A 26,920-nucleotide genomic window follows, 5' to 3' on the forward strand; every position below is an offset into this window, starting at 1 on the left:
GCAGTCTGTGGGACAAGGGCGAATGCGCTTCACAGTGGGGAGGTCTCCTGGCCTTCTTCGCCTCTTCTCCCTTTCACTGGTCCAGGGTCACCAGTCTCCCAGAAACAGGACCCCAGGAAGGGACAGGCAGTGCGCATGCCCCTTATTTATCCAGGGCTGCCTCCAGGCGCGTGGCCAGCTTGGCCCCACCCCCTCCCGGCTCCGGGGCGCGCGCGCGCGGCCCCGCGGAGCGTGCCCTGCGTGCGGGTGCCCGCCAAGCCCGCCGGGCGCTGGATCCCCGAGTGCCCGGGCCGGGGCCTGAGGAGTGGGCACCGGGCCGGGGTGGCGAGCGGCGAGCAGCAAGCACCGCAGGCGGCGGCGACGCCAGAGGTGACGAAGAGCGCGGACGGTGAGTGAGGGCGCCGCGGGTGAGCGGGAGGGCGCCTCCGCGCGTGCGCAGCACCAGACCGCCTGGCCAGGGGCGCGCTCCCGGCCCCGGGCCGAAGGGGCCGTGCGCGGCTGGGCTGGGACGGGTCCGCCGGTCGGCGTCGGGCTCCGGAATGCGGGGTGCCCGGATACCCCGCCTTCGCTCGGGAAACGCTGGCCGCGCGGGAAGCCTTCCCGAGGGGTTCCAGGCGGGATGGTGCCGGGCCCGAGAAGAGGTCCTGGTGCTGTGGCCCGAGGGGCTGGGCCAGCTGCAGCCGAGGGACGCGGGGGTTAGGGGGGCGAAGCGAGCCCACCCGGGCACCAGCCGGTCACACGGGCGCCCGCAGTGTGCGCGACCCGCGGAGGTGGCGGAGGTCCAGGGAGGGGGCGCGGCCGGAGAGCTTTGGCGCCGAGCAGGTGGCGGGGGCCGCGCCCCTGGCCCGGGGAGGCGCCTGCTTGGAAACGCGAACAAACTTCCCTGAGTAACTTTATTGAGGCGCTGCCAGCGGGACCCGGATTGGGGGCTTCAGGGACCCACACCCCGTCCTTGCCCAGCCCTGGTCGCCGCAGAACCCCAGCGAATGACGGTGGGCTACTGGGGGTCTGTTTTTCTTCTGGTGCTGGAGCTCGTACTCCCAAGTTGTGAGCGTCATTCATGGCCCATTCGCTCTTAAAATAGGTGTATAAGTTTGGTGTTTGGGTAAGAACGGTGTTTGCTGTCTTGGGAAGAAAAAGATTATGCTGCCTAGTCTTTTTATCTCAAAGAAAGTATTGTTAGAGCATTCTGGGGATTCCTATTTATCAAGAAACCTATTGTCCTGTGTGTGCTTGGGGAAAGCCAGTAATTCTATTATTAGCCTTAAAAAGACAAAGGGAGATAATTGTGCTTTCTTTTTCTTTTTTTCCCCTCTTTTAAAAATACTCTTTACCACCTCACCAAATCACGGAGTACAGTAGTTGCCAAAATTGGCTGAAGAAGAGAACCACTGGAGAGTTTTAAAACTATGCTCAAGGAGCACACCCAAGACCAATTAAAACAACGTATATTTTAAAGCCCCCTAGGTGATTCCAATGTGCAAGCATAGTTTGGGAACCGGTGGTTTAATATAAGAAAGTCAAGATTTCAGTTTTACGAAGTAGCATTCAGTTTGTAATGGAGGAGATAAAAGTCTAGCGTCATTTTCCAAACACAGGAATCGACAAAGGGTGGTTTGTTTGCCACCGGGGAGGGAGGGAAGTGTCTCTAATGGTTCAAACTTAAACTTAACTATAATGTGACTGTAGCGTCCAGGACATTGTTCTAACTGATGTTTTGAGTTTCCTTTGGGGCTCCTCAGCCCTCCTTCTCTGACCCTGTCATACCCAAGGGGTTTCATTGTCTTTTAACCTCTCAACTCCCTCCCTCCCCCATCTTTACCCTTTCTCCGTTCCCTTTTTTTTTTTAACCATCCCCCAATCCCTGGGAGGATCCCCCTCCTCCGGACTGTTCTGGCTCTGAAGGGTTACTGCGGGTTCCTATAGCAACGAGTCCTCCAGGGGAAGTGGGCGGGTCCTCCTACCTTTGGGTTTCAGAATAGGACTCTTTTCTGAAGAATTTGAATCACTCTTTCAGTTCTTGGCCTCAGCGCAGGTAAGGGTGAGCTCATACAGTTCCAGTTTTTCTTTCTAAGTAATTACATAACTATTAATGGTGTTGCTTGGCATTAATACTGCTAGCAGCTACGAGGAATGTTCATTTTTCCCTGTTTTTGCGCTGAGAACTTGTTTAAGAAAGTTCCAAAATGAGGTGGAAACGATGTTTTCTGAAACAGTTTTTTCCTTTGGGGCACACAGACCTAAGAATTGCATACATCATTTCTCCAAAGTCCTAAGACATCTTACATTTAAGAAATTTTAAAAGTGAAATATAATCCTACAGTCATGCAAAAAATCTCTGGTAATTTGTGGCAAAAAAAAAAGTCATTATCAGCCTTTAAACAGTTTGGTTCCTAGAAAGTGCTTTGCCTAGATTCTTTACATAAATTAAACCGATTGTAGTGTTATACTTTAACAAAGGAAAGACACAGTTTGTCTACAAATTTGCCCACTGTTTTCCCTTCCCCAACACAGAAAACACATCCAAACAGATAATTTTATGCTCAAAACAGGTATCCTATAGCCATCGAATTCCAGTTTGCCTTTCAAGGAACTGTTAAAACAGTTCTGAACAAAAAAGTACGGAAATATCATTTACATGTCTTAGGCTTTTTGCTTTTTGAAACCTTTCAAACTTTACTGTGTAAATATCAGAATTCAATCCCATCAATTCCAAAATGCTTTTAGTAGGCCAGTGATTCTGAGCATGCGTTGAGAGTTGAAGAGGTTTTCTCTTGCAACTATCCCCTGTTCTATGTGGTAATTAAACTGTTAACTGGACTATCAAGCAGATTCTGAAAGGCTGATTTTTCCCATTTTACTCTGAGAAAATAACGATGGAAATCCCTCTCATTTGATGGACCTTGTAGTTCAACAGTAATGCTCTGCTAAGATAGTAACTTCTCACCTAATCTTTCCTTTTTGCATCACATGCTTCAAAATTGAGGGCTTTTAAGCAACTCCCATTTGAGAGGATCTGTTGTTTCTATGGCTTTTAAACATTTTAAAATAAATTATTCTTGCTGTAGACATTTAGGGAATTAAAAAAAAAAAAAACAAAGAAAACAAAACTCACAATCACATCATCCAGAAATAAAACTGTTCATGTGATGGTATGTTTCCATTTGTCCCTTTTTCTTTGTCTGCATATTAAAAAAAAAAAAAAGCATTTCAGTTTCTTCTGTAGTTTTAAATATGACCTTTTTGCTTAACCTTTTCTGTGCCTTTAAATCTTTGAACATAAGTTTTAAAAATATTTTTTTGTTTACTTATTTTTGAGAGAGAGGGCACCAGTGGGGGAGGGGCAGAGAGAGAGGGGGTCAGAGTATTGGAAGCTCTGCCCTGATAGCAGTGAGCCCTGTGTGGGGCTCAAACTCAGGAACCACGACATGATGACCTGATCCAAAGTCGAATGCTCAATCAACCGAGCCACCCAGGTGCCCCTGAACGTAAGATTTTCTAATGATGGATATGCCAAAGTTTATTTAATGAGTTTTCTGTTGTTTGACATATTTGTATTTTAGTGGTTGAAAATTTGGTATGAAATACTGGTTGCAAATCTGACCTTGATCACTTTGGGTTGGAGTGAACTTTATTAATTACCCAATTCTACCTAATAATGCCTACAGCATAGAGATTTGGAGAGATGGAATGAATCATAGAGGAAGGCCTTCAACAGAGTCTGTCTGGCAAAGGAAGTAGGCTCAGAAAGTAAGAACAGACTTGGAGGCAGAGCTGGGATAAATGCCTATGCCTGAAAGTCTTGGGGTCTCTGACTTGCTTGGGCTGGATTTATAGCAGAATTCCTGAGGCAGAGGTGAACTCTTTTATGACTCTTGAGGCACAGTGCCAAACTGCTTATGCTAAGACACATTGATTCCCTTATGCACCTAATGGTCTCCCACTGTGTCAGCCTTCCAGTGCTTAATCTTTCCTAATTTTCTATAAAAATGCGATCTTATTTTAACTTATCTTCTTTGGTAAGTAGTGAACTTAGTGATTTGCTTCTTGTTTACCTTTTCAAAGCTATCTGTTCAGGTACTTTGCCCTCTTCACTCTTAGTTGGTGATTTAGAAAAATAATTTTGAATACCTGTTTTATATAGTATTCTGCCTTTATCATATTTGCAGTGATTTTCCCCCCACAGCTCATTGTTTGTCTCTTAATTTACTTAATGGTGTTTTCCAAACAGCAAAATAGTTTTACTTTAATGTAGTCAAGCTTTGTCTTGTCTTTTATGATTTTTCTTTTACACATTTATGTTTGAAAAACCCAGAGGTGAGGTAAATATAACTGAAATTTTGGAAATATATTAGATTTTTAGGTTTAATTCTGTATTAATGTATGTATATGAATTGTCTTATACCACCTCCTCCTTACCAGTTAGTTCTACCAACACCATTTTTTTTTATTTTTTAAGGTTTTTTTTTTTTTAATTTATTTTTGAGAGACCAGAGAGACAGAGCATGAGTGGGGGAGGGGCAGAGAGCAAGGGAGACACAGATTCCAAAGCAGGCTCCAGGCTCTGAGCTGTCAGCACAGAGCCCCAAGCTGGGCTTGAACTTAGTAACTACTAACTGCGAGATCATGACCTGAGCCAAAGTTGGATGCTTAACTGACTGAGCCACCCAGGCACCCCCCCAGCACCAATTCTTAAAAGTCCATCCTTTCCTCATTGGTTATGGTCTTTTCCTTTATTAAGATCTTGACTTAATCTTGGGTCTGCTTCTGTTTTAGGTCTTACTCATCTATGCACTGATCTCTAAACTTAATGCCAAATATTTTGTACTGTGGATTTTGCATACATGAAAATACCTGGTAGAGCAAGTCACGATATTCTTTTAAAAGTCAGAAGTACATTCATCTGTCCTTTCAGATAAAAATTACCATCTTGCTGTCTTTAAACTAATACAGGCACATAATTTAAATCCAAAAGGCTTACTGTAAAATAAATGGTCCCTTGCCCCTCTCCCCACCATCCCCAATCCCCTGAGTCTTCCTCCCCAGTGGCAGCCTTTTGACTGTTTACTGTTTCTTCTCAGTTGTTCACTGGGGCCTACTGTAGGGTTTTTCCTCTTGGTCTGGTCAGAGGATTGTCTTCCAGCATCCTGAGCTGAGGAAAGGATCTAGCTGCTAGTGTTCCCGGAGGGATCTGGCAGAGGTTTCAGAATCCTCTTTGTATAGAGGTCACTTTGGGGAAGGGTCCTGTGGGTTTACAACCCAAAGACTTAACTGTTTCATCTACTTTGTCAGGAATCCATCTCCATTCTTGATGGGTTCTGGGACTGTCAGCCAGACCTTTGCAGCAAGTTAGGTTGGAAGGGCATCCAGGGATGTAGAGCTTCCTAAACAAACTTTATTAACCTAATTTTAGCTTGCTACCCTATGTCACTCTTCTAGGTCACGTAAGTTGCTACTTGTCTTTCTGCTATCCACATTTGTGATTTTGTTGCAGTTTTCCACTACAGTTAGGTGCATTTTTGATTTTTGGTGAGGACTCTTATCTACATGTACAGTAGTCAGTGTCTCTATTAAGGGACCTGAAAAGTTGTTATTCAGACCTTCTAGCTGTCCTAACAGAGGGTTTTTGTTTGTTTGTTTGTTTTTCACTGAAGTCCTGATACTTCTTGTTAATGTTTTTCTTCAGTATTTATCTTTCTGTTGCCATTGTGATGGATTCTTCAAATTGGTTATTAGTATAAGATGGTTGTTGATTTTTGTGTATTTATTTATAGCTGGCTATTCTAAGAGCTTTTAATCTAAGAGCAGTTTATTCTCTTGGGTTTCCTCGTTATATAACCAGTTACCGATAATGATACTTAAATCTACTTCTTTCTAATAATTATACCTTATATTTTGGTTTTATGGCATGCTGACTAATGTTAACATTCTGGAACGTTATAAAATGCTTCTGGAGCATTTGTTATCAATAGTAATGGTGGTAATGTGCAAACCTGTGTTCTTTAATAGGAAAAACAGTAGTAAAATATTGGTTTTTGGTTTATCATAATTCCTCATCAGTAGAAATGAAATACATATTCTATTTACAATTTACCTAGAGGTTGCTTTCTTTTGTCTTGTTTTGTGAAGGGATAGGAATTATATATTAACAAATTACTGTTAGTAAAAGATCATCACTGGTAGTTCTTTTTGTTATTAATGTTTATTTTTGAGAGAGAGTGTGAGCAGGGAGGGGCAGAGAGAGAATCCCAAGCAGGCTCTGCACTGTCAGTACAGAGCCAGATGTGGGCTTGAATTCACAAGCCATGAGATCTTGGCCTTAGGTGAAATGAAGAGGTGGACTCTTAACCTGCTGAGCCACCCAGGTGCCCGTATCACTGGTATTTCTTAATGGATCAAGTGATTTGAGTCCCAAATACTAAATTGCAGTAAATCCTTTCTTTTGGATAATTCTTTTTTTTGTTTGTTTGTTTATTTTGTGGGAAAGAGACAGAGCGTGAGCGGCGAGGGTCAGAGAGAGAGGGAGACACAGAATCCGAAGCAGGCTCCAGGCTCTGAGCTGTCAGCACAGAGCCCGATGCGGGACTCAAACCCACAAACCATGAGATCATGACCTGAGCTGAAGTCGGAGGCTCAACTGACTGAGCCCCCCAGGCTCCCCTCCTTTGGATAATTCTTTAGAAAAACAAATTCAATTCATGAGCAAATTGAACTATAATATATTCAATCTGTAATTGTCCTCTGGGGTGAGGGAGGATAGAGTCACTAGGACTTTTTCTAAAGAAACTATTCCAAGTTGCTAAATCCAGCAGTCAGTTCTCATCTTTACCTATTGCCTGCATTGATATAATCATCCCCTCTCTTTTGACATATGTCATTTGATTTTGAAGATTCCACATGCAGCTACTTTTCCTCCTTAAACTACTAGACCACTAGTTTCACTTTTTCTGTCATTTTTAAAAATTTGCACTGGGTTTTCCTCACCAACCTATTAATTTGGAATGCTTCAGGGCTCAGTTCCTGTAGGACTTTTGTCATAAACAGGTGGGAGACTTCAATAAAATACCACGTAGCTGTTTAAGACTCCCCAATGGATATCTCCAGCAGGGATAGTGCTCTGAAACTTCTGGAGCACATATCAACTACCTTTTTGACTTCTTAACTTGAATACATAAAAGGTACTTCCATTTTAACAGGATTAAAACTGATTTTTTGCTTTTCTCTACACACCTACTCTCCTTGCAGCCTGCCCCGTTTTGGTGGGTGGTAGGTACAATTTTGAGATTATTCAAGCCAAAAACTTTGGAATCATCCTGACTCTTCTCTTTCTTTCCACATCAAGACTACCAGCAAATCCTACTTATCTTCAAATGTACCTAGAATGCGGTTTTCCAAGTAAATCCAGGATTTCAGCCCCTTTCCTCACCTTTATTGTTTGCATCTTTGTCTAAGTTTCCAGGCCTCTTGACTAGATTATTACAGTGACCTCTCTTTTCTCCTTTCCTGGCTTCCTTTTAACAAGTTATCTGAATAATAACAACCAGAGTGATCTTTTTTTTTTTTTAAGTTTATTTTATTTTGAGAGAGAGAGAGAGAGAGAGAGAGAGAGAGAGAGAGAGAGAGAATGAATGGGGGTTGGTGGAGAGAGAATCCCAAGCAGGCTCTGTGCTGTCAGTGCAGAGCCTGACTTGGGCTTAATCCCACAAACTGTGAGATCATGACCTGAGCCGAAGTCAAGAGTGTTTAACTGACTGAGCCACCCAGAGTGATTTTTTTTTTTAATGTTTATTTATCTTGAGAGAGAGTGAGAGGGCGAGTGCTAGTGAGGGAGGAGCAGAAAAGACAGAGAATCCCAAACAGGCTCTGTGCTGCCAGTGCAGAGCCAGACACAGGGCTCCATTTCACAGACGAGGAGATCACGTCAGGCAAACGTGATAACCTCTACACTACGGAAACACACAGAAACCAGGAGATCATGACCTGAGCCGAAATTTTGAAGAGTCAGGTGCTTAACCGACTGAGCCACCCAGGCTCCCCCAGAGCGATCTTTTTAAAACAGAAGTCAGGTTACACTTAAAACCATTCCATGGCATTCCATCTTACTTAGAATAAAAGTCAGATTTCCTCATAATGATTCACAAAGCCCAATACAATCTGGCTAGCCCTAACTCTGACCTCTTCCCCACTTCCCACCCTCTCTTGCTTTCCATGCTAGTCATCTTCACCTCCTTGCTGATCCTGAAACACATCAGGCACATTCCCACTTTCAAGTCTTTGTGTTGGGTTTTTCCTGTGCCAGTAATATATTCTCCCCAGATACATTCATGGCCAGTTTCCTCACCTCCTTTGAGTGAGTCTTCACTAAAATATCACTTCGGCAGTGAGGTCTACCTTATATATAATTGCAAGTTATGGCCTGGATCCCTCTTACAGTGCTCTGCATTTTCTTTTTCTGTAGCATCTATTACCTTCTAAAATACAACCTGACTGACTGACTGACTGACTGATGGTGAATTGTCTTTCCCCACTCCTGCTAGGCTGTAAGTTCTGTGTGGGCAAATATTTTATGTCTGTTCATTAAGGTGCCACATGCGTCCAGTACATAGAAGGTGTTCAGTAAGTATTTTTGTATGAATGAATGCAGTCTGCCTTCTGGTTTGTTTTGTTTTTTTTCTTTTTCAATGATTTTCTTATAAAGTAGCATAGTCCTTGGCATTATTGGGTCCAACATTAATGATTTAACACCCTACCAGTAATGGAGAAGTTCCAGAACATGTATAATTTACAATGGATGTAATAATACACTGGTTATGAGGATTAAGTAGGATACTGCCTGTTAAGTGCTAAATTGTGCCAATGTGTAGGGACAAGTCTCTTAATTGTCAGAAAAGCCTAGCCAACAGCCTTTATTCATATTTGAATCAGGTGAATTATATTCTAGAACCTGCTCTCAGATTTCAGCTCTTAACCAAGGGTGGGCAGCAGCCTCACTTTGGGAACTTTTCAAATTACCTGTCTGAACTCCCTGGTTCCCTGAACTCCCTGATATTTATCAGTGATTGACTGTTACTATATTTGTTTTTTAACCAATCTGTTAAAATGGAATGTAGCCATTTTTTGTTTTCTCCTTTTGCGCCTTCTTGCTGTTCAGGACATCTCTGTATCTCTTATGTCCCCTTTAAACTTTATTCCTTAAGGTTGAAATAAATTCTTTTATAAAGTGATTTTGAAACCACTCAGAGCCGCAGAGAAGCGCATAATTGAACATGATATTGAATCCACAGAATCAAAGCATCTCAAGTCCTTTACCTTCAGCTTCCCGGACTACAATCCCCACAGCAATCATTATAGCAGTCATTTTAGAGTTTTGCTTACGGTGTTTCTAGAGCCTCCTTTTGTGTCCTTCCAATTCCATAGTACCTCAAAAACATCAGACTCCCTTCCCTTCTCTTTTGATAGAGCAGGAAGTGTTTGTATGGTTTATCCTGTTGCATTTGCTGTGCAAATAAATGTCATGTGCAGGAAAAAGATGATTTTTTAGAGAACATATAAGCAACCAAAGAATAGACAGGAAACCAAAATGTATCTCCAGAAATGCATAAACCCAATAGCTGTTACCTAAATACAAAAATGTGCAATTTTTCTTCAGTCTTTACTTTCTTTTTCCCTAGGCATATCTAGTTCCTTGTATTTTATCTACTTAATTTTTCTGTAGTAGTTTATGAGCAAGAGCAATCCCCATATTCAGTTAGAGGGCGTAAACGTTTTAGCCGTGATTATCTTTACACATTAGAAATAAAATTTCCAGGGGCGCCTGGGTGGCGCAGTCGGTTAAGCGTCCGACTTCAGCCAGGTCACGATCTCGCGGTCCGTGAGTTTGAGCCCCGCGTCAGGCTCTGGGCTGATGGCTCGGAGCCTGGAGCCTGTTTCCGATTCTGTGTCTCCCTCTCTCTCTGCCCCTCCCCCGTTCATGCTCTGTCTTTCTCTGTCCCAAAAATAAATAAAAACGTTGAAAAAAAAAATTTTTTTTTAAATAATAAAAAAATAAAAATAAAAAAAAATTAAAAAAAAGAAATAAAATTTCTGAAGCAACACTGTTCTGAATGCATCTGCCTGATAAATTTGCTCTGCCTTTGAAACTCATATTAGCATCTGGGTTTTATTACAATTATTTTATTTTGAACCCCAAACAAGGTCTTATTGGCCAAGTCTGAATGGAGAGCATTGACCTGCCTCTCTGTTGCTGAATCACAAAATAACCCTTAATTTAGGCTATTTATTAATTGATAGCCCAGTTAGAAAACATGCCATGTTTTTAAAGTTCTACACATGGTTTGGGAACATATGTAAACATTTGTTTTCTTTCTAAAGATTTTTTTTTTAATTGCCACCTTTTATATGCATTCAGTTTTGTTTTGTTTTGTTTTGTTTTGGAAGTGGTGCTCTTGCCTACTCAGCACCAGCAAACATACCTACTCTATAGTGAGGGACTAATTATTTTACTTTAGGTCTCTGGACAGATAAGAGATTACCAAGACTCCCACCTATTTTCATACCCTTGTTCATGGAAAATGTAGTAAAAAGTCAAGTGTAATAGTCAAACTACATTTAGATGTCTTATTTGGGGAATGATCTATATTCCTGGAAAGTCTAGAAGATGGTAATATTTTAAGTTAGACCTACAGCAGGCTTCTTTTCCCAAAATCTTATTGTCAAGATTAAAAATGGCGAGAATCTACCCAGAAGTACCTCCTGCTCAAGATGCAGGTTCAGGCTCCAAACAGCTATTGCTGAATGTTGCTATTTCTTGCATATAGCCTTCCCCCCACCTCCCACGTGGGACATCCATTCTCCATGGGTGTATCCCAGAGTGCTCCCTCCCTTCCCATGATTTCTTCTGGGATCTTAGGAGACAGGGTAAGTAAGTGCTAGAAGCTAGCACCCATCTGTTGGAGGGCAGGCAATCAGCACTGGAGGGATAGTGTGCAGTGTGCAGTCAGTCACTTCCAGTCCCTGCTGGTCATTTCTTACGGCGGACTCCCCACCCTGTCCCCCAGATGGCTTCACATCTTTCAATAAGTGTTGTGGAACTTCTTTATGTGAATTAGTAGATTTTCTAGTTAACTTAATACTATTCAACAGTATTTCTCTGGGACCTACAGGACCAGCCCATGCTTACCTGAAATTCTAGGTTACTTTATTATCTACTTTCTCTTGTCAGTGCCATGAAAGACTCCTCAAAATGCCAAATTTGATCCTGAGTTCTTGCTAGCATACAGCTGCCGGCAGGTATTTAAAATCATCACCAGGCAGTGATATATTCTACCAGGTGAGTATCGGTTGGGGATGTCAATATATAATGGTATCTGTCTTGAGTTATAGGAAAATCAGATGCTCAAATTCAGACAACCTGTATTCTGATTTTACTGTCTTTGTAATAACATATAATTGTTGGGTATAGAGTAATTATGAGGATCACAATTCTACCAACATACACAACCCCTGAAATCCTTTTATGAGTGAAGCTAAGAAGGTGTTTGAACACCAGCTCTTTAGTAAAAGGCTGGGTTTTTTTTAATTTTATTTTTAAGTAAGGTCTGCACCCAGCATGGGGCTCGAACTCATAACCCTGAGATCAAGAGTCGCGTGCTTCACCAACTGAGCCAGCCAGGTGCCCTAGAAAAGGCTATTTTTAAATGAAAAGTTACTGATGGTAGATTAAATATTTCCTTTTGACTTCATCAAAGTCCTAACCTAAATTTTATTTCCAACAACTTCTCTACTACTTAATACGTATACAGATTTTGATATTCTATAACCTCAAATACTGTAGTATATAGGAAGGTATTAAATTAGTGTGAGAGAGGCATGTTGTAACTTAATGTGTCTGTCTTTAAATGAAGGTCAAAAGTGAAGGGGCTCCTGTGTGGCTCACTTGGTTGAGCGGTGGACTTCAGCTCCGGTCATGATTTCATGGTTCGGTTTCTAAGTTCAAGCCCCGTATAGACCTGCTGCTGTCAGCATGAAGCCTGCTTCAGAGCCTCTGTCCCCTTCTCTCTGCCTCTCCTCCACTCCCCCTGTCTCCCAGAAATAAAATAAACATGGTTTAAAAAGTTGAACAGCAAATTCTCTTAATGTTGGCAGCCATGCTTCCCATCGGGAAACAGCAGAGGTTGCTACTTCTAATTCTCCTAAGGGAATGTAATATAGGAGAAAGTAGATTATTGGGGAGACATATCTGCATCTTTCTTACTGCTTTATGTGAAGTTTCTAGGGACAGTTGTCTGCTCAAAATCTATTTTCATTAGAAGATCTCAATATCATGAAGGTGTCAATTAATAAATCATGCACTTCATGTTCTGTGAATTTTGGGAGGCTGGAGCAAAGCTAAGTTGCCAAACTGCCATAGAAAAAATAGAATAATAGTTCTTCGCTGTTAATTTTTGTGGCAGAGATTGTCATGTTATTCTTGCGTCCTCTATCTACAAAAAAAATTTTTTGGGGAGTGAGCAGTTGAGAATTATGTTTTGAGGATTATTGTTTTCTAGAAGAGTAAGACCAAAAGATGGTATGTATAAACACCTTTTTAAAAGACTGTTAAAAACCTCTAATGACTGACCACGTTATATGCTTACAGTAAAATCCAAATTCCTTAGGATGCTAGGCAGGCATCCATAGTTCTCATACTTTTTGGTTTCAGGATTCTTTTATTTTGAGAAATCCAGAGAACTTTTGTTTATAGGGGTTATATCTGTTGTTATTTATTGGTGCAGAAATGAAAGCAAAGATAAATTTTATATATTTACTTACATGTTTAAAAATAAATATTTTCTGGCACCTAGGTGGCTCAGTTGGTTAAGCATCCAGCTTTGGCTCAGGTCATGATCTCACAATTCATGGGTTCAGGCCCTGTGTCGGGCTCCTTTCTGAACACCTGGAGCCTACTTCAGAGTCTATGTCTCACTCTCTACCCCTCTCGCATTCATGCGCGTGCGCGCTCTCTCTCTGTCTCTCTCTCCCTCCCTCAAAAATAAATAAACATTAAAAAAATAAAAGTAAGTATTTTGGTTTGAATCCTATGACAAAAATCTGGTCTTATAGATAGGCAGCCGGAAAAGAAAAGACATTTTAATACCCTTTTCAGATTATTGTGAATGTTTGATACCTCATCAAAATTTGAATGGTAGATTTTTATTTTTATTTAAAAAAAGTTTTTTAAGTTTATTTACTTTGAGAGAGAGAGCATGAGTGTGGAAGAGGCAGAGAGAGAGAGAATTCTAAGCAGGCTCCGTGCTGTCAGCACAGAGCCCTAGGGCAGGCTTGGACTCATAAACTGGGAGATCATGACCTGGACCAAGATCAAGAGTCAGACGCTCAACAGACTGAGCCACTCAGGCCCCCCTGAATGGTAGTTTTAAAGGTTAATTGCCATGTGAAATGTAAAACCATCAGTGTACTCTTGTTATACTGAAATTCATTGGTCTTTTACTTTGAATGGACCATTTCCCCCTGTGCATGATTCTTTACTGTAATTACATTATTATTAGAAAACATTGGATCAGTGTGTTATGCAAATCCTTCAAATGTTATGTTTCATAATACAATATAAAAAAATTACATTCATTTAACAGAATCACCAATCTCATTAGAAACAGTCTTTAAGTATTGGGAAGCTATCAAACTCAAACTCACTGTGGTGTAATCAAGATTTCCAAAATTTTAAGTTTTGCTCGAACGTTTGAATTTTATCATTGGCAATAATTTTGTTTTGTTTGAAGTGACAGTCTCACTTCATTTTTGAGAAAATGTCTGGTAGATATTTAAATGTGAATAAGCATATTTGGCAAATTTTCTCAAGTTCATTGGTGTTCCATGGAAAAAGTGGCTGGTTCAGCTCTAACACAAACAATTGCAGGAGTATTTTTTTTTTTCCTCAAGGCAACCATTCTATTTCAGTTTCACTAGAAATGCTTTAAGCATACTTCCCATTTCATCACACAGAATATTAAAAAGATGTGTGCTCAAGGGTTAAGGCGTAATTAAATCAACAGTTTTTACTGCTGCATCTCCCAGAGATTCCCCATGAAACTGCATTGATTAAGGCAAAGGTATGCACAGTAGCTAATCTGCATTTGCCCAAGCTGTTTCACCACTATTCATAAATACTCCCATTCCCTAGGTTTGGGCAGGGAAGAATGGGGAAAGAAGGGTGATTTGACTGGTCCTTTGGCTGCTCAGGATTCACTGGAATGATCTTTAGGTGGCTTCAGAACTAGCAGCATCAGTAGTGAAAAGAGTCACACAGCCAGGCTGTGGACCAGTTCTTTGGAGCTTCTGGACAAAACCTTCCCTTTTCTAATTGGAGCAGATGGCTCCTCTCATGAGGGTTCTTGGTTATGCATCGCCACTACCAGATGTTTCTAGGGGGGTTCAGAGGGCTTCAGTCACTTGTACCTACTTCAAATACTTTCTTCAGCAGTACATTTCAAAACTGCTTACAATGCTATTTAATACTTTAAAATCATGCATACTCACACAGCAGGCACAAAACAATATATTTACCTTATCCCACCTTCCAAAAAATACATTTTTATAACAAATTTAACTTATTTAGAAATCCACGTTTTTTATTTTTTGCCAACACACAATTCAAGCCATTGGTTTATAACAGTTTGTTAATGTTGTCAACCCTACTAATGATTTTTAAAATCCTTGCTGGTGGTAAAAGTTTCCTTTATAAACATGCAAGAGCTTTTGCAGCCACAGTTAATATATTCAGTTGTTCCACTATTGATATTACTATCTCCATTTATTCTTACTCCAATATTGTAAGAGAATATATAGACCGAAGTTGAGAATTCTTTATTTTTTTGGGGAAAAAAACAAATACTTTTTTACCTAACACTTTGGTTCTTTGTAAAGCATGGTGTAGAGACATGTGTAAGAAGTGTACTTTTCTACTTGTGCTCATGCTCCACAGTAATCTTAATGTGACATTGCCCATCCCTGGCACTGTGTTTGTTTGCCATGTAGGCGTGAGTTTCCAGACTGTTCATATACCGAGCCCTGTACACACAAGCCTGTTTTATTACTTTGTTTGAAGATTGGGTGTGTCTAATGTAGTGGAAATTTATCCATTCAATGTTAAATATAGACGAAACACATTTCAAAGGAAAAGTCTCTTTAATTATCTGTTTTTTTAGATTATTCATATGACTGCTTTCTTCCTTTCATGTGAATTGCCGAGAATTTATTATCCTTTCCAGTTCATTAAATCACTAAAATTCTCTACTGGTGCTATAAATAAATATGCCAGACCATGAATTGAGACTAGTTGATAAAGGCAGCTTTGTCCTAGTAACTGGGTCTTGCCATGGTTAACTCACACTTTGAATATGTGAATATCCTTACTCCAGTAAGTTTTACACTTCTGGTAAAGTAAAGCCTTGCTTTTTAAGCACATGTGGGAACATGCTTTAAGTTGAACTTTAGTATTGTCAGTTGGCCTAGCTGCAAGATGAATGTGATATTACAAAACCACATTTATGCTTAGACATGTTCAGGAGAGCCTGGGGACACATTTAATAGATGTCTAGGTTCTTTACCACTGTACCTAGCATAAGCCTGCAGCTCAGGCAGCTAGAAACATCATAGACCTTAGTTTCAGACCATTTTAAGCCCAGGACCAGTTGTACTCCACAAATGCCATCTAGGGTTCTAGATGGACTTGGATGTGTTGGACTAGGTCCTTCCTGTTACAAAGTGATTGAAAGCCTGGTGTGGGTGTGGTGCTGTTAGCTCTCTTTGGGAGATGCAGAGATGCAGCCCTCAGAGAACGTCTTCTAATCAGACACCATAAGGCAAAATGGAATGTGAGAAAGTACTGCATGGATAGTTTCTAAGCACCAGAAAATCTTCCTTGTTGAGGTGTCTTTGGACTACATTGAAGGATAGATAGGCTTCTGGTGGGTAGATTTGTAGGGAAGAAAGAGCAGTGAGGATGGCAGGAGACAATTAGTTCATCTGCAGTGTGGGAATAGTCTTGTTTGCAAAGTGAGCTCATGAAGAGGACAAGTTAGCTCACAGCCATGTCATGGCGATTCAGAACGCATTGCAAAACATGAGGCTTCCTCTCTCTGAGAAAGATGAGACAGAATTTCTTCATTTCTTCCTGGAGAGATATTTGGTCTGCAGTCCTGACATGCACTTGGCCACATGCCACCTAATATTCCTTTTTGTTTCCTGTTTGATGCTATATTTTAAACTTTATGAGAGAATGTTACCTTAAATAGTGATATCAACCACGTTTCCAATTCTAAAGTCTTAGTGGATCACGGCTTCCCTATAGCTGGCTATTAGAATGCATATGCAGAGACCTAACTCCTGTAAATTGTGATCACTATTTTCAGAGACGGTCTGAAACCCATGTATGGGTCCATGTACCTCTGAATTATGGTGAACTGGCTGTTTCTCTGTTATTGAAACAACAACAGAATTAAACAGTTGAATTGCCACTTGTTGAGGATATATTTGGATTTGAATGTTCATTAATCTTTAATTGCATTATAGTTAACGTACACATGTAAACACTGTCTACCTGTTGTTTTGTGATGCAGAGATTCAGGAAACCCAAATTTAAAAACATACTCTTATGAATACTTTTGACTTTCTGAGACTCATTGGAGCATTATTTTATGAGAAACTAACTTCTTTTATTCTGTACCTCTGGGCAGTTCAAGTACTGACCTACTTATATAGTAGCTCTTAATTAAAAAAAGAAATGCTTGCTGAATATATATTACAATTGAATTTTTCTTTGAAATACCTTATTTTTCTACTTCTGGTGCATGCAGTGAAACTAAGTACAGAACCCTCTCAACTTTATTCCAATTACAGCAGCATGAGGGATGGAAACAACAAGGGAATACTTTATCAGTGCCAAATTATTATTTTCTGCAGCAAATGGGGGCAATTTCTGAATGTTACTTGGTGTTGATATAGTGAGGGTTTTGCCAACCTTTATAGGACAGTGTCCTTCACAACAGTCATGGAGAATTGTGTACTTAACAGCTAATTAAAAGTAGCATAAAACCTATTTTTTAAATTTGGGTTTAGGATAGATTTTACTGTGAGTTTTTGCCAGAAGCTGGTTTCTATAATCATCCTCTGTCACAGGCTTCTAATTCTACTTGAATTTTTTGTTAGGAAACATTTTTGTGGCTTAGTTTAGAATGTATGTGCCTTTTTCATTTTCATTTGGTGGTCCCTACTCTAGAAAAGATAGGTTAGAAATTGGGTGTGAAGATGCCTTGTATAACTTCTCATATGTTTGTATTTTCCCGTGGCACAATTTATCTCAGTGGAGCAGATTTCTTATTTTTAGATATTGCACTGTTTGCTTAAAATAACTATATTTCATTCCAGACACATACATTATAAAAGTGAAGGAAGGCATTTCATTAAATAGTAATTAATTGAGACCCTTGTCGATGTATTTATTATGATGACATAATCACCACATTGGTAACTAGTCTTTTTCTATGTGATTTTGTTAAAATAATAAATAAAAGTCATGCTCACTTGCCAACCCCCCCCGCCGCCACCCTCAGCCTTGCCTTTACCAAACCTAATTCTGTTCACTTTAGAGTGATAAAAATTTTAAACCTAATATCATGTATATCATTACTTCAGGTGTTTTAGGAGGTAGTGGTAAATTGAATGATAGGAGAGCAGTGTTCATTTCTAAGCACCTTTTAGTGACTAAGGGCACAACACATATTTAGATGACTGGTATTTGGTAATCTTTTTTTTTTTTTCATCTTGTAGAGTTTTTTTTTTTTTTTTTACCAGTAGAATTGTGAATGTTAGGGAAATTGGTCTGCAATATTTACCCCATTAATAACCAGTATTGATATACAGTATCTGATGATTAGAGCATTGTCCCATTCCATGTGCTTATTGGAAAAGTGACTTTCCCAAATACAGCAAGACATTCTTTGGTTAAGTTTAGGTTAGGCCTTATGACAAAGGGCTTTGGATTTTATTTTAATGATCTGACTATGGAAATGTTTTTAGTTATTCCTAATATCAGGGAAAAAAAATCACCCACTGAAGCTAAAATAAAAAAAAAACTAAGAAAAAATGTTTTTCTTTGACTAGCACACAATTTTCTTCCTGTGAACTGAAGCCAACAACCAACCTACAGAAGGTCACAGCAAGATTGTTCCATTCCAGCATTTCTAGTAGGATTAATGTCCCCTGTTGGATCACTGTAGTCTTCTTTCTGGCCTTCTCACAAGAGACTTCTTGAGGCCTGATTTTACTTTTCTTTGGATAAATTGTTTTTAGGTACCTAGGTGAAAGTAATACATAGAATAGAATCATTGTATTATAGTAACAATATGTCTCCCTCTTTAGCATTTTAATGTAGATTCTATTTGTTTGAAAATAATGATTTCTAAGGACTCATTTAGCTCCAGGTTTAATCTATGTGTAATGATGTTGTAAGTTAATCTTACATTGATTGGTAAAATATCTTTAGTAAACATTACCCAAAGAATTAACAGGCTTCTATTAACCAGGTTTGTGTACGTGTATAGTTGTTGTGCCCTGAGAAAATAGGAGAAATGCATTGCATTAATGCTGGATCTCTTACCGATGGAAATTCTCATTTTGGAATTTCCATCTAGACTCTCTGCATATTATTGGTTGTCAAAGTAGCAAACTCAGTTGAGAATTGTGATTATAAACTTTAACAAAGGACTTCTTGATGAAAGCTTAGTTATTCTAGTGTAGTTGAGCCAGAATTTTGAGAGGCCATCTTGCTGGTTGGGGGAATAATTAACCAATCTAAAGAGAATCCTTTCTTTCCATTGACTTGTGTATCTTTTACCTTATTTCACTGATTATAAGGTGTCATCAGCTGTAAGACATGGTATTATTTTATGTACAAATAAGAAAGGGAAGAAAAAGTCCTACTAGTTGTACTATTAGCTGCCATCAATTATAAGGTAAATCCAATTTCAGAGATGTTAAAACAGGGGAGGTCTTAATAATTAAATAATGGCACATTCAGTTGGGCGTCTGACTCAGGTCATGATCTCAAGTTTTGTGAGATCAAGCCCTGCATTGAGCTCTGTACTGACAGTAAGTGCAAAGCCTGGTTGGGATTCTCTCTCTCTCTCTCTCTCTCTCTCTCTCTCTCTCTGACACACACACACACACACACACACACACACACACACACACACACACACAGTCTGTGAGTTTGAGCCCTGCGTCGGGCTCTGTGCTGACAGCTCAGAACCTGGAGCCTGCTTCGGATTCTGTATCAACCTCTTTCTCTGCCCCTCCCCTGCTCATGCTCTGTCTCTCTCTGTCTCAAAAATAAATAAAAACATTAAAAAATAAAAAAATAAATAGTTATCTTTAGAGTATCTCATATGATAAATTTTATATACTGTTTCTTACAATCACCTCATTTAACATGATAGAGAATGACTTGGGATTTCAGTGAGGTGTTTAGTATTCCAAACAAGTGTATACAGACACAGCTTAGATAAGCATCAAATATCATGTTAAATATCATACAAAATTTTAAAAAGAAATCATTGTTCCTGCCTTCAGAGATAGTCACATTCTACCTTTGGGCATATTTTCTAAGTTTAAGAACAAGTGAAGGTTAACTGGAGCTCTGTGTGGTGAGAAGGAAATAACTTAATGAAACTGTCCACGAGCCTAATCCTTCCAGCCACACTGAGGTATGCTTCACCGAAATGCTTGTGTTCTCACCCTTGGTGCTATAATTCAAACTAGGTCATGGCTGAGAGAGGTCAAGTCGAGTTGCTAGTTCCGTAGATGGTTAAGTTGTAGCTTTGGGCCCTCTCAGAAAAGGGGTCCAGCAGGGCATCTGCCAACAGGCGGTCTCACAGGCGTGAACTCCAGGGGACATCTGGCCTGGAGTATGGGTTCCAGGTGTAGATTTAGGCATCAGGTGGGGACCTAATCACGGTGTACAACACAACCTCACCTGCAAAATCCCCACAAAGAGCCTCAGCAACCCAGGACCTCTTGGCCTGTGAGTGAGGCTAGAGCAAGCCTGCAGATGGGGATGGAATGTCATTAGTTGTGAGGCCTGGAAGATTATAAGGGCAGGGAGCCAGATTAATTTTTGGGTTTTTGTTGTTTTGGAAGATTGTATCACAAATATTTCCTGCTTTGGGTACAGTTGTTACTAATAGTGAAAGCTTACCTTTTGGGAAGCATTTTAGACTTTTATCAAAACGCTTTTACAAACATGTAATCTTGCCTTCACAGTAAACCTGAAAGTGCTGAATGGGTATAATTACCCCATTTAGCAGATGAATAAAATGAGACTCATGGATATTCAGTACCTTAAGGTCACTTCTTGATGGCTCTTGCTTTTTTCACTATACCATGCTGCCAATGCTTGGCTCCATATTTATTTCTAAATTTAGAAAGTATATCGCCTATTTTCCAGCAGCTGTTGCTATTTTTAGGAACTGCCAACATTTTGCTGCTTATCTTTTTTATCTCTTATATCACAAGCGTATTTTTTGCTCAGTATTGAAAAGTAAGCAAAAACAATACCCTGTTCCATTGTGACTTAATCAGGTTAGATTGAAATTTCTCTCCTCTGTGATGGTCTATCAGTAATTTTTAGAAGTGATCCTTTCCACAGTTTATCATGTTAACTTCACTTGTAGCTGTTTAGATATCTTTTGGTAAACCAAATGCAAGTTCAGACAAGGAGTCCAGAGTTAGAGCAAGTTAAACAAGAGTTGCCAGCATTCTTGGTTGTTGACATAGGATTTGTTGGGGTAGACCACGAGTGCCTGGTTTTTCCAACTTTCGTTTTACCTGGAGAGCCTCTTCTGTGTGTTTCAGCAGCTTCCTCATGGCTGTTAGGCATTATGTTCCTTCCTGTTAGAGTTCCTCTCCATTTCTTTCCAGAAAATGCCCTAGAATTCTTTCTGCAGGGTATGGAGTGTGTGTGTGTGTGTGTGTGTGTGTGTGTGTGTGTGTACACACACATACACATGTTCATGGTTTTCATATCTGTAATTTTTGCATATTTTTTTCTTTTAAAGTAGATAAAAATATGAAAATAAAGCATTATGTAAAAATGTGGGGATAATTAACTGTGGATGGAAATTAGAGCGGAACAGACAACATTAGGCAAGCAGTCTGGAAATCTTTATTCTAGTCCAGACATTGCCCCCCTCCCTAACTATTCACAACTCCCTTAATCTTCTGGACACCTAGTCACTTTATCTGTGGACAGAGTTGCATTAAATGTATTAATTTGTATTGTCCCTCTCTGTTCCAAATCTCATTCAGGTCCCAAACTGAATATACAGGTTTCTACTAAATAAAGAGGGATGTCTGGCAAACCTTCCAGTGGTGAAGAGGATGATCTAAGTGAACTTAAATTCTGTTGATAATTTTGTTATTATTGGGAATTGAATGAAAAGAGAGAAAGATGATTGAACTTTCTGACAATTGTAAAAATTATCTAAAATCCACTTTTACTAGCTAACTTGTTGAGTTTGGTTCGTAATCTTGCTCAGTATGCCAGTCATTTAACATGTTACATGATTAGCATGTTGTATTTTAAGAGCACATATTTCCCCTACTATCCAGAAGTACAGTGTACCTGTGAAACCTTTTGTAGGCCAAAATGGCACAAAGAAGAAGCAATTACCATTAGTTTATTTGGAAAAAGTCTTGAGTGTTCCCACACCCCAAAAAATAGCCTCTCTTTGGCTTTTCTGATACTTTAGGACACATGTTGCTAATGGATGCACAAAATAAATCAAGGTGTAAAGCACAGATGCTCATAGAGTTCAGAGCTATGGAGCTTGATGCTGAGTAGAGTTCCTGGGGAAGGGGAGTGGTGGTGCCACTTTTCCCAAAATGTGTACTGCCTCTGGAATGGCTCACTGCAAAACAAATGCTGAAGGCCTGTTGTGCTTTTTTTCATAAAAGCAAAATTTCTCTTTGTATTTCCTCTGGCTAGTGAAAACATGTATTAATGTAGGTCCTTCATAAGAGCGAAGTCCATAATGTGAACTTTTGAAAAGTGGGAGATACATGCGTATACTTCATAAAAGATTGGTGGCTCCTTGACCAATATATTAGGGCGGATTAACCATGTCTCATAACAGCTTTAAAATTCAGGAGGTGTAGGGGCGCCTGGGTGGCGCAGTCGGTTAAGCATCCGACTTCGGCCAGGTCACGATCTCGCGGTCCGGGAGTTCGAGCCCCGCGTCAGGCTCTGGGCTGATGGCTCAGAGCCTGGAGCCTGTTTCCGATTCTGTGTCTCCCTCTCTCTCTGCCCCTCCCCCGTTCATGCTCTGTCTCTCTCTGTCCCAAAAATAAATACACGTTGAAAAAAAAAAATTTAAAATTCAGGAGGTGTAACGCTAGTTGTTGTAAGGAAATTTTAGAGGTGGAATATGACAATAGATTTCGAGCTGATATCCTTGATTTATTCACTCTTCAACATAGTGGGTAATGTTTCTGGGTTGTAGATTCAACAGATGGAGTTTGAACTCTTTACATTTAATTTCAAGGGAGAAAAAGAAGCTATAATTTGTGTTGAATGAACTAGACTGTAGAAAAGAAAGCAGAGAGGAAAGTGATATAAATACGTTGTATATTCACATCAGTCTTAGATTTTCATAATATTTTATTGTGTTCTGGATCATGGATTACTCTGAAGGACAGATGATAACTATGGCTTCTCTTTCTAGAAAAATAAATGCACACTCCCAGTTGTGCATGTTATTTGTTGAGCTGCCATATCCTCCTTCAAGTGCAAGTTCTTGATAGAAAAGAACCCTAGAATATGAAAACTTGAAAGCTATTAAAAATAAAGCTAGACCATTATTACTTAAACTGTGGTCATGAAATCAATGGAATGAATCCAGACCAACAATAAAAATAAAAGAGAAAAATAAGATAATATCTATACTGTCGTAACACCAGAGCATTGAAAAATATTTTGAAGCCTCTCAGTTGGCTGTGCACACACGTGAATCCTAGAATTTTGACATTTTGGGCCTAATCAGAAGAATTTCAGAGTAAGACATGAAGGTTAAGTTTTATGACCAAGCCAAATTAAATCATTTTGTATTTTTTCTCCATTTACTTGATAATGGAATGCAAAACATGGCACCAGGTGTTGATACTGGATCTTTGGGAGACCCTGTAACCCTCTTATTTTAATCTTACATGAGGTGTTGTCAAACTTGAACATCATACTTATTACCTGGAGGGTCTTATTAAAATGCAGACTCTGGATTTCTAACAGGCTCCCAGGAGATGGTGTTGCTGCTGATGCTGCTGTTCTGTGGACCACACTTGTAGTAGCAAGGACTTTATACTACCTGTCTTTTAAACCGTGGTAGGAAAATGAAGCTCTTAAGAAGTTTTCCATGTCTTGATTTTATTATCATTTTCATGCTTTTCAGATTGGCCACAAAAATTGAAATGTCATTTTTATCTTTTAATTGGATTACTTTTTTATAGTGAAGAACACATCTTTCACAGCCATGCTCATCAGCCCCCACACCTCATGAAGGGCAACACCCTCTTTGCAGCACGGTTTTAGGGGACTCCAGTTTAGGACTGCTTCTTGTAACTAGTATATTCACAAAATATTTCCACGAAACTTAATTGTCCAAATACCTGAAACCTTTAATTTCAGAAAGAGCAGTTTTTAAAATATTCTGTAATTTTCGCTCAAACTATTAGGTGCACTTTTTATTTTAGTAGTGTAAGAGCAGTGTTTGTTTGAGGCTTTCTTGGTAAAAGGTGTTGAACAACATGTGAAATGAGCAAAAACCACGAAGTCTTCTACTTTTTATGCTTTTCCTGTTTTTTTTTTTTAAGTTTATTTATGTATTTTGAGAGAGAACATGCGCAAGCAAGGCAGGGGCAGAGAGAAAGAGGGAGGGAGAGAGAGAATCCCAAGCAGACTCCACACTAGCAGCTTGGAGCCCACAAACTGTGAGATCATGAGTTGAGCCCAAAACCAAGAGTCAAATGCTTAACCAACTGAGCCACCCAGGTGCCCCTGTGCTTTTTCTATTTTGTCTGTCCAGTTAACAATTATTAGTGAGTCTGTCTTGTAGCAGCTCGTTTCCCTTTCCATTCTAATTGGTTACTGTCAGACCTGAAAGCCAGGTATGTGTGGGACTATCCTGGTCAGAAGGACCAAGGACCTTCCTGTCATCCCGTCGTGGGGGCTTTCCTAGGAGGTTGTTGTCAGGAAGTTCTGTAGCCGACCAGCAAGGAGAGAAATCCTTTGATTTTAACGTCAGTCTGGGAGTTAGTTCAAATAGGAGCTCATTTGTTCCTCCTTTATACCTTTCACCATGGGCTTTAAAAATGAGTCTCTAGAGCTCTCTTCCTGTAACGTTGTGTGATTTGAAAGTATGTGTGTATGTATGTATATATATACGTATACATATATATACGTATATATATATATACGTATACATATATATACGTATATATATATATACGTATATATATATATACATATACATATATATATATATGTATATATATACACGTATATATATATATATATATATATATGCTTGTGGTAGCCCTGTGATCGGGAACACAATAATTGTAGTAAATAAGCAGCACTTCAGGGTCCATCTAAAATGGGGGTGAATAACCTGTGGTAAAGGCCGTGGTCCTACATACACAGTCTGCCTTGCACTGGCTTTGCAATAATGATGTAAGGGTTTTAAGGGTAATAATGATGACAATACAGAGGATATTCCTTGGCTCAGTCTCATGACCGAGGGTCCCAGGGATTAAAGTTTGATTTCGGTGTGTTATCTGCAGCAGATTACTAGTTATAATCATCATCATAGCTCCATTCGTTGAGCCCTCACTCTGTCAGGTACTCATTATTCAGATGAATGCTGTGCAACAAGCAGGACCATGGCCATGAAGTCTGCGTTCGGGGGTCGCGGAGGGGGCTGGGGGGAGTAGCAAATAGCGGCTGTACCTGGAACAAATGAGAGTAGTCCAGATAGCTAGGGGTGAAGTTAAGTCTCCTGATTAGTCCCTCTTTAAAAATAAACAAACGTGTGGATCTTACAGCAGGTGTTTTGTTTTTTTCTTGTTCAACAAAGCTAGAAATTGTTGAGGGGTTCACATCTATGAAAACCATATATATAGGTAGTAGTTTATGTTCTTCTGATTCCAGGCGGAGAGAACCTGTCTGCATTTTAACTAGGTGGCATCAGAACATGTATCATCTTGAATGGCCTTATTATTGTTTTCTGTTAGAAGATGTGGATTATATGCTTCAAAATTATGACAAATGTAGCCATAACATTTAGGCTGGATTTTGAGGTCCTGAACAGGGCCCCCCATCAGACATTTTTAGTGAATTACAGCTTTTAAAAACTGATTAGCAGACTTGTCTCATTTGAATCTTATTTTTATTTGTCTGTAGTTTCAGTGCTGCTAAACTACTACTGGTATAATCTTAGACTAATTTAAAAGTATTTTCTGACCTGAAACTCCTGTCAAAGATCATTATAGGAACTAGAAAATGTTGGGAGGTAAAATGAACACATGACCTCATCTTTCTTATTTTGCACTAGACTATAACTTGCATTCAAAGAGACTGGAAAAAGAAAAACAACATTCCTTTCCATTAAGCTGTAATAAATGTGTTGTTTAGTATGGTTTTGCTATTAATAATCCATTTTAGCTGGAAGAATGGAGGATTTTGTTTGAAGTATTTGAAACTAAGTGCTGCCGGGATAAAGATTTTACTAGAAATACAGAGTACATATCAGTCCCTACCCTTTGTTAATTGATCCTGCTTATTTAGCTAGGGAAATTAAAATGTATGTCTACTGAAGGGAAATCCGTGGGCACAAACTGTTCCTTTCCGGTTTGCAGATACATTTCATAGGTTGTTTATCTTATTTAAATATGCAATAATACAGGAGGCAACAGAATGCAACTGCTGTTCCTTTAATATGAGAGCTATGCACGTTACAATAGGTGTCACTGTTTTGCTTGGTCCAATCATGATTGGTGACTTCAGCTATTGGCTCGGAGCACTGGCTGTCTGACTCCATCTGCAGGGCTGTAATACCTACTCTCCTCCGATCCATTCACCACACAACTTCAGCCGGCTGAACAGACTCGCGCGGCTCCAGCACATCTTGCTAACCTAATTCAGAGAACAAGCAGTGCGGCTCTCTGCCTGTCATCTTCGCTCAGTGTAGCATTTGCAGGTGATCTAGGAAACTGGGTTATTTTTATGAGCAAATAAGAGAAATAGGAATCATGATGGAGATGTATTTAGCAGACCCAGTACTGGATAAAACTTAAAGGCAGTTTCTATTCAACATAGTGAAAAGGTCACCTTGTCCGGCTGAGAAAAGAAGCAAAACATCAGCTTGTTGGTTTCTGTTAACATCTTGGCTCGTGCTAGCCTCCTTTCCTTGATGTTTACACCAATTTGGGATCTCTAGCCGTAAAGAGAGACACACTGTACTCATGGTAGATGACAAGGAAAAGAACATGAAATGTCTCACCTTCTTCTTGATGCTTCCAGAGACGGTAAAGAATAGGTCCAAGAAAAGCTCGAAGAAAACAAATAGCAGCAGCAGCAGCGGCAACAGCAGCGGCGGCAGCAACAGCAAGTTGCCCCCAGTTTGTTATGAAATAATTACCTTGAAGACTAAAAAGAAGAAGAAGATGGCTGCTGATATATTCCCTCGTAAAAAACCAGCCAGCTCCAGCAGCACCACTGTCCAGCAGTACCACCAGCAGAACCTCAGTAACAACAACCTTATTCCGGCCCCAAACTGGCAGGGTCTTTATCCTACCATTCGAGAAAGGTAAGTGCCGG

General features: G+C 39.8%; 1 protein-coding gene across 3 annotated transcripts in view; it reads left to right on the forward strand.

The window, feature by feature from the left end:
* Positions 1-232: 232 nt before the first annotated feature.
* The window catches only part of BTBD3 (BTB domain containing 3), a 35,040-nt gene continuing 8,352 nt past the window's right edge, over positions 233-26,920 (forward strand). Inside the window, exons 1-2 of one of the 3 annotated variants that reach the window (XM_047852750.1) lie at positions 233-388; positions 26,624-26,909. In XM_047852750.1, the coding sequence (XP_047708706.1) occupies positions 26,767-26,909 (143 nt within the window). In that variant the 5' untranslated portion in view covers positions 233-388; positions 26,624-26,766. Of the gene's footprint in view, positions 389-433; positions 993-24,543; positions 26,910-26,920 lie in introns of those variants that run through there. The other 2 variants (XM_047852749.1, XM_047852748.1) reach the window with 2 other exon arrangements.

Source organism: Prionailurus viverrinus, chromosome A3, assembly GCF_022837055.1.
Source record: "Prionailurus viverrinus isolate Anna chromosome A3, UM_Priviv_1.0, whole genome shotgun sequence".
NCBI classification, from domain to species: Eukaryota; Metazoa; Chordata; class Mammalia; order Carnivora; family Felidae; genus Prionailurus; species Prionailurus viverrinus.